Below are 7,752 nucleotides of genomic sequence, written 5' to 3' on the forward strand. Positions count from 1 at the left end.
TTGGCCGCAACAAGTAGTGGAACATCTTCAAGAATGTTCAATTCATTCCCACCCCTATATTTAAGCCTTAGTTGAAGTATTAAATGGATAAAACTGTAGTATTTTGGATATGATTGTTTAGTATTTTGTGCGGACTTTCTTTGGACTTCAATTCTGTTTTAAATTAGGCACAATATATTGTACAGTTATAATAATGTTTTCATGTAGATTTTCTTTTGATTTAGTAACACACACTTCAAGTGTTCAGTCTCTTTTTGGATTAACCCTTATAATTGAAAACAATCTTTTGAAAGCTTAGATAATATAACAATGTTCTTATGGCTATTATGGTTGTGAGTTTTTTTTTTTCATTTCATCATTGTGAACATCATATTCATTAACATCAACATCTATGATAGATCATACAATGATTTAAAAATACTTGTTCATTACTACATTCATAATAATACAATTACAAATACTACTACATTCATGCATCAACTATCTAATTTGATTCATCCAGAACCCTTGCTCCACACATTTTCACAATAATTACAATTAAAATACTAGCCATAAAATACACAACATTTCTAAATCTACTACCAGTAATTTTGTTTGGAGTTTTTTAATTTCTACAATCAATTTTCAATCTCATAATTCTCTCTTCCAAATCACTTAATGTATCTTCCACTCCCTGTTTAGAACATTGAACCTCCACATCTCCAATAACATCATCCAACCATCTAAAGAACTTGCAGTATGACAAATTATCCTGTAATAAAAACCTTAAAACATACCATGAATGACAGATATAAATTTCAATTCAATAGAACACTCAAAATTCAAAAAATAAAAATAAATTGAATTAACAATTATCTTAAAGTTTGGCACCCTAAGAACAACCTATCTGAATTCTCCACTGTTCCAGACTTATATATTGTTGCATATAGCTGACAGTTACACTTGGGAGCGATTTTATTGCTGAAGCCTCTTCCATGTATTGAGCCACCCCTATAATTCCAACCGCTGTCTTCATTCCTTTCCCTTTGGCGCCTCGTGCTTCTAGAGTTTCCGGTGCTATTCATTCTGCGTTGTGCTAAGGTTTTGTTTTAGGGTGAATAATTGAGGATTTTGGACAATTAGGGTTTGGGACATGCTAAAATCAAACAACATTCAAGGACCACTTTGTCCTCATCATTTAGAATTATTCCAATGTGGCATTTAACAGACATCTCAATCACATTAACAGTTCACGTCAGAGGCGCCGTTAATCTTACTAACAAAAGAATGTAACGTGTCCACGTTTCATTTTATAGGGGATCTAATTGTTACTTTTTTTCTTCAGGATCTAACTTGTCCGAACGCAAAATCTTCAGAGACTTATTTGTCAGTTGTCACCTTACTCAAACTTAAAAATTGTCACCGGCCAAAGTTCTTTAGGCACGAGGTAATTGCTTCCATTTCACTCTCAAATCCTTCTCACAAATGTACCACACATTTACGAGAGTTGTCCAATTTCAACATTAACCGCACTAAGTTCAAGGTGTCTTTTTCTACTAGACATTTTTAGATGTTTCCAATGTTATCCTTTATGTTTTGAAAGATGATAAGAAATTGAGATTATAAAATATGAGCTTTCTATATGTCCAGCATACCATATTATCATGTCAATGGAAAGCAAGTTTCAGTTTTGTTGACATAGGACATGCAACTCATACTCATCACTTGTTGTATGGAATCCAGCTTTTAGGTAGACAACATATGTATCCATCAAGTATTGATATCCTACTGTTGAGTGTTTGAGGAAAACAACAACATCGTTTTCCAATTATTTCTGTTGGATTCGGCAAAGAGCATCAAAACAGGTATATATCTTTTCCCTATTTCATACCCTTTTATAAACTAAACCCATGATCATGCCTCACTGGCCGGCCACACAAAAAGACATTTGTCTTATTACTCTTGTCCTTCTTACAGCTGACATAGTTAACAATGTGTATTCTAGTACTTCACGGTGAAAAGCCTTTCATAAGTAGGTTTTTTAAGGTTGACACACTTTAACCTCAACATTATCATTGACTTATACTTGCTTAACAGTTAAAACATCTTTCAAACCTGAGGAAACAATGTCAGGAATGGAAATTTGGCCAGCCGAAGACGAATCTAGTGAGTCTCTACCACCATTCAATAACAGGAGTGGCTACGATTCGAGAACTGGCATCTACCGCTCTCTTGTTAGACTTGGCACCAAGCATGAGATCCCAACAAAGCCTGATCTCAATGTTGCCCATCTCGTGCTATCACAGTTCCCACAAGGAGACCTTGCAGAGGCAAGAATAGCATTCGTTGATGCAGCAACTGATAAGAGTTTGAGTTATGGCGAGGTACGTAGATCGGTATACTCCCTCGCATCAGCCTTGTTCCATGGACTTGGGGTTAGGAAAGGGGATGTGCTGTTTCTCCTATCCCCTAACTCAATCCTGTTCCCAACCATATGTCTAGCCGTGTTATCAATTGGTGCAGTTCTTACCACTGCCAACCCTCTTAATACCGAGTCAGAAATCGCCAAGCAGGTACGCGACTCAGGTGCTAAACTAGCCATCTCAGCACCGGAGGAGCTACACAAATTTGTCTCAACTGGGGTGCCTACAATGCTCACATATTGTCCATCTAACAGCGGAATGCTATCAGTTGAAGAGTTGATAGAAGGCTGCTCTTGTTCTCTGGAGTTGCCGCAGGTTACTGTGGTTCAATCAGACCCTGCTGCTATACTTTACTCCTCAGGGACTACTGGGGTAAGTAAAGGTGTAGTTTTGACACACCAGAATCTCATTTCCACACTGAAACTTCTCTTCTGGTCTGTTGATGTAAGTGCATCTTCAGATGATGTCTTCTTGGCCTTCATTCCGATGTTTCATGTCTACGGCCTGGTTTTCTTTGGATTAGGAATGCTGTGTGTTGGTGTTAAGATAATTGTGATGCAGAAATTTGACTTCCAAGCTATGCTTCTTGCTATTCAGAAGCACAAAGTTAATAACTTACCGGCAGTGCCACCAGTGATCCTTGCACTAGTGAAATATGCAAGCAAAGCTGGTTGTGACTTGTCCAGCCTCCAAAGGACGGGTACAGGTGCTGCGCCTTTGAGTAAGGAAGTGTCACGGGAGTTCAGAAAAATGTTTCCATGGGTTGAACTAAGGCAAGGTTATGGCCTAACAGAAAGCTCAGCTGCAGCTACCTTTCTTGTGTCAGAGAGGGATGCTAAAGCTCGGCCAGACTCATGCGGCCAGTTGCTTCCAACCTTTTGTGCAAAGGTGGTAGACATTGATACCGGAAAGCCTTTGCCTCCTCAAAAGAAAGGAGAGCTGTGGCTGAAAAGTACTACTATTATGAAAGAGTATCTGGGAAATTCGGAGGCAACAACCCTAACAGTTGATTCAGATGGCTGGCTAAAGACAGGTGATCTCAGTTACATTGATGAAAGTGGATTTGTTTATATAGTTGAACGGATAAAGGAGCTGATCAAGCACAATGGATATCAGGTACATAAAGCCAAATCATAATAATAGTTCTCAATTTTCAATAATAACAGTTTAATTTCTATTCGAATTTGAATTATAATATCCATAACAGTTTTAAGTTTTCAATTTCTGAATTGAAAGATGCTGTATATCTAAGATATCAAATTGAGCTTGAGAAGTAAGAACTCAAAAAAAGAAGTTTGGTTTTCATTAATACTTTTCATGTGTCACTTTGTGTCAGGTGGCTCCTGCAGAACTGGAGTCTTTATTGCTAAGCCATCCCCTTATTGTTGATGCAGCTGTTATACCGTGTGTTTCTCTCGGCACAACTTCACTCTCATTTTCATAACTTTTGAGTTTCTCATGAGAAAAAGTTCTGTTGCAGGGTTGAAGATGAAGCAACTGGACAGATACCAATGGCCTATGTTGTGAGAGCAGCTGGTTCTGAACTCTCAGAAGACCAAGTCATTCAATTTGTTGCAGGCCAGGTCACTCTTAGCTCCTGCCTCCTCCTTTTCCTGAGGTCATCTTAATTTGTTTATGTTTCTTTTACTCATTGAATATTTGAGAATTTTCAGGTGGCTCCATATAAGAAAGTGAGAAGGGTGAGTTTCATTGAAACTATTCCAAGGTCAGCAGCTGGCAAGATATTGCGCAAGGACCTCGTTTCTCTAAGCAGACAACAACTTGTCTCCAAGTTATGAGTAACCCAGGCATATATGGTAGTGCTATGGAATGTTTATGTTGTCTCCAGATGGTGAAGGAAGTTCAAAACCCAAAACAAGTCACCCTATTACAATTGGAACATGGGGAATGATCATCTCCTTTTGGTGTTTACCTTTCTACCTTTTCTTTCTTTTCTACCTGGTGCACATGGTGGGTCATCAGTTGTCATAAGTTGTTTCTTCAAGCCTAGAGTAATACAGATTTTGTGGAATTTGAAAGCATAGCTGTGATAGTTCTAAACTTGTTCATCTACTAGGAAACCAGATAAATCAAGGAAGCAAAGAATTTAACTTTGTTACTCAAAATAAATCGTGTCCTTAAGATCTTATCGTTCATCTATGAACTTTGTATGGCTGTGTTGCCTTTTGAGATTTTGTTTGCACTAGCAGTATTAGAACTACGGAAGAATTTAGTTTGTATATGCTGTGGCTAATTTACCTCCTATTCCCAAAGCTGCAAAAAATTTCACTACAAAACCACTCCAAGTCCTATATAAATTCCTCCTCTTTGACCAGAAAGCATGTTATGAAATTTTAACTTTTCATTTTGTATGGACGCCAAGATATGTACAATATTTTCCTATCTTATCCTATAATACAGTCATAATATTAAAACGGTAATGGAGATAATATCACTATAATACAATCATATAGGAATGGTGGCTGCTAAAAAGAAAAAGAGAAAAAATAGACAGTTTGGTGCACAAGCATCCAGCATTAAACAAGATCCGGGGAAAGGCAGCACCCAGAGGGTGCAGCGTAGACAGCCTACCTGATAAATGCATTAATGGCTGATTCCACGCTTTGAATGCCCAAAGGTCCAATCAATAAGCGTGAGCAAAAAATAAATATGCATCATATAGTGCTGAGACTTCACTTACCATCCATGGGAGCTTTTTATAGTTAGTCTTTTCCAGAACACAGCCTAACATAATTTGATATGTATTTCCTCCCCAACAATCTCAAATATCTCGTTCACCCTGTTCGTTGGCGAGAAAAGGAAAGGGTGAGTGAGGTGGGGAAATGAAGATGCACATTTAAAAATTTCTAATCTGATTTTCACTGCAATCCTACCTGAAAATGTCAATGTTCAGCTCTGCACGCCATGTAGTTAAATAAACCTGTGATGCAGAACAAATTTAGCTGATCTCACAAAGGAAAGATACTAAAATTCAAAGTTGCAAAGAAGATCATTGTTTCCTAGGATACTTCCAATGAAGCTACTACAAGCATTCTTTCGAAAGTTGTTAAGTAATACAAAAATGAAAATTAACACAGCATCCTTATGCATGAGTGAGGCGGAATGCATGCCAAAATTAGTGACTTGCAATACATGAAAACTTATAATAGTGCGCATATAGAGTTCTAAAATAAATACCTCTAAGACATCACTGGAGAGTTGGTTGTCAAATGTTAAAGCAAACATGTCAGATTTCCCATCTCGTGACCTTGGTAGAACTGGACCATGTGTCTCCTCACAGTAAAGATTGCAGCCACTCAAATGTTTGAATTCACCAGCATAGAGCTCAGTTGACCAACTCAACTGCTTTACTTGTGAGGTGTCGTAACCAAGTGACACAAATTCGAGAACAAGGAACCGCTGCATATTCAAAATGATTTCCAAAGTAACAAAACCAGAACAATGCAGAAAATGAGGAATCAATTATAAAATAGGAAATTGCAATTCACCTTCATACACAGTTCCAAGCTAAACATCTGAACCAGTTCCTCGGTATACTTCTCTGCCAGATTTGAAAACTTGTTATTTTACAGTAAATTACATGAAACTAAATATTTATTGGATTGTAATACAATCCTTACCCAACCCAATGGAGAAAAGTGGGAAAAAAATTGTCTCTGAAGAACTTCCCATCAGTATAAATGATATAACATGAAAGATGTTGACTTGGACTCTGTCATACCATGAGAAGAGATTGACAAAAATGTATATACTGGAATTCCACCACCATCTCCAGTGTCACTGCTGTCACCCTTCTGTTCAGAACGTTCCGAAAATTGCAATAGCGGACTATTGATTGATCCTTTGAGAAAACATCTGAACAATCTGCTAGCCTCGAACATTTTCCTCAAAATATCCACCTAAAGTTACATGAAATTAAAACGAAAATGCATTCAATATCATCATTAGGCAATAACGTGAAGTGATTAATAGACTGTATGAGAATGTGACAGCTACTTTTTAAGAAAAACAACTCTTTAGATTGCAAATTTCCATGGGTTTCCAATGAAAAAATGTTCCGCTTTTGTAGAAATCATTAAAAGTTCCGTATGTCATAGCAGCTTGTCAAAATCATCATGCATTCCTCTATATTTTCAAAAACAACACTAAAAATAAAATTATAATTATAAACAGTCAGGATCAACAACACTACTTGCAAGTAAAACAAATCATGAGCTTAAATTGGAAGCAGAAACACATGGACATGGATGAAACACATACCATGGCCTTATACGATTCCAATAATTCGCGCGTCGCAAGAACCTAGAACGAGCAAAAGAATTTTATCTTTGAAGCAGAAAGCAAAGTAATTAACCACAAGAATAAGTAAGCATAAACAGCACCTGACGGTTATGGAGTTTGATAGAAGCACGACTTCTGATAAGGGGCATATCGGTCAAAACACCTAACGCCTTGTGAGGCATGTACCTGCATAGCATAGCATAGCATGAATTAGTGAATAACCACATCCATTGGATGGTAATGTAATGTATGATGAGAATAGTTAGTTAGTTACTGTTGATGGAGATGGTAGTTAAGGGCTTCATTGGCGTGGGAGAGAGCGCGGGAGGAGAGGGAGGACCAATCCTTCCGGAGAGTGGCCAGCTGTGACCACTGGTTCCGAAGGTTGCGCTGCGCGGCTACCCTCCACAGCCTCGCCGCTGATGGAGGCAGCGGAGAGGTTGGAGGTGGTGATTGTACTGTTTCCATTTGCATTCAAGACTTTCGTTCGTCGGCTGAGCCTGAGCCCGCATTTTTGAGTTTTTATCATATATATATATATAGGGTCGCATTAGTGTAAAGATCAAAGTTTATACAGATATACATATTTGTTTCACTACATAATGACACGTGTTGGTTCTATATTGCAGTTTGCAGCTGGCTGAAAGGGGCTGGTGGGAGCTGATGGGAGGTGAGATGGAACCGGCTTGGTGGGGTGAACTTGAGAAAAATGTTCTTATAAATACAATTCGGGCATCGAAAAAATTAAATTAGCCAACATTTACTCACACATTGGTAAACTAAGTGCTATAGGCTCCGGTTGACGTCAATATTTTTTATTTCGAAAAATAATTTATTAGTTTATTATATTCATAAGATCGTTGTATACTATATGTATAAATTGATAAATAATATTAATAAATATCATAATTATATTAATAAATATACTATAATTGACACAAATATTTCTTATGTTTTTATTTATACGCGTTTACTTATAGTTATATTATTAATTATAAATAATAAAAAATAAAATTAATTTAAATATAACCGAATAGAAAATTTAAGG

General features: G+C 37.2%; 2 protein-coding genes across 4 annotated transcripts; one reads left to right on the forward strand and one right to left on the reverse strand.

The window, feature by feature from the left end:
• Positions 1-397: 397 nt before the first annotated feature.
• Positions 398-7,251, reverse strand: LOC112711492 (uncharacterized). Of its 3 annotated transcripts, none has more exons than XM_072203397.1 (9): positions 6,979-7,251; positions 6,806-6,890; positions 6,684-6,725; positions 6,145-6,322; positions 5,912-5,964; positions 5,601-5,822; positions 5,297-5,343; positions 5,104-5,202; positions 398-751 (listed from the first exon to the last, which is right to left on the reverse strand). In XM_072203397.1, the coding sequence occupies exons 1-8, from the start codon at positions 7,176-7,178 to the stop codon at positions 5,148-5,150; spliced, it is 882 nt and encodes a 293-aa protein (XP_072059498.1). In that variant the 5' UTR covers positions 7,179-7,251; the 3' UTR covers positions 398-751; positions 5,104-5,147. The 3 variants fall into 3 exon arrangements, with proteins under 3 accessions (XP_072059498.1, XP_072059497.1, XP_025619945.1); XM_072203396.1 differs by lacking the exon at positions 398-751 and adding an exon at positions 3,553-4,361; XM_025764160.3 differs by lacking the exon at positions 398-751 and having other exon boundaries at positions 4,745-5,202.
• On the forward strand, positions 2,489-4,212 carry LOC112711493 (probable CoA ligase CCL5). Its single transcript, XM_025764163.3, has 4 exons — positions 2,489-3,518; positions 3,739-3,806; positions 3,883-3,985; positions 4,076-4,212. Exons 1-4 carry the CDS (start codon positions 2,631-2,633, stop codon positions 4,199-4,201), a joined length of 1,185 nt encoding a protein of 394 aa, XP_025619948.2. The 5' UTR covers positions 2,489-2,630; the 3' UTR covers positions 4,202-4,212.
• Positions 7,252-7,752: the final 501 nt, after the last annotated feature.

The sequence above is a fragment of the Arachis hypogaea genome, chromosome 9, assembly GCF_003086295.3.
Source record: "Arachis hypogaea cultivar Tifrunner chromosome 9, arahy.Tifrunner.gnm2.J5K5, whole genome shotgun sequence".
NCBI lineage: Eukaryota > Viridiplantae > Streptophyta > Magnoliopsida > Fabales > Fabaceae > Arachis > Arachis hypogaea.

Bases quoted from the DNA above. Each gene is read 5' to 3' on its own strand.
- LOC112711492 (XM_072203397.1), bottom strand. From the start codon at position 7,178: ATGCAAATGGAAACAGTACAATCACCACCTCCAACCTCTCCGCTGCCT. The intron at 5,344-5,600 runs GTATTTATTTTA...TCTGCATCACAG, and splicing joins TCTCCAGTGATGTCTTAGAG to GTTTATTTAACTACATGGCG. The intron at 5,203-5,296 runs GTAGGATTGCAG...GCCAACGAACAG, and splicing joins CTGAACATTGACATTTTCAG to GGTGAACGAGATATTTGAGA.
- LOC112711493 (XM_025764163.3), top strand. From the start codon at position 2,631: ATGCTCACATATTGTCCATCTAACAGCGGAATGCTATCAGTTGAAGAG. The intron at 3,519-3,738 runs GTACATAAAGCC...ACTTTGTGTCAG, and splicing joins TCAAGCACAATGGATATCAG to GTGGCTCCTGCAGAACTGGA. The intron at 3,807-3,882 runs GTGTGTTTCTCT...GTTCTGTTGCAG, and splicing joins GTTGATGCAGCTGTTATACC to GGTTGAAGATGAAGCAACTG.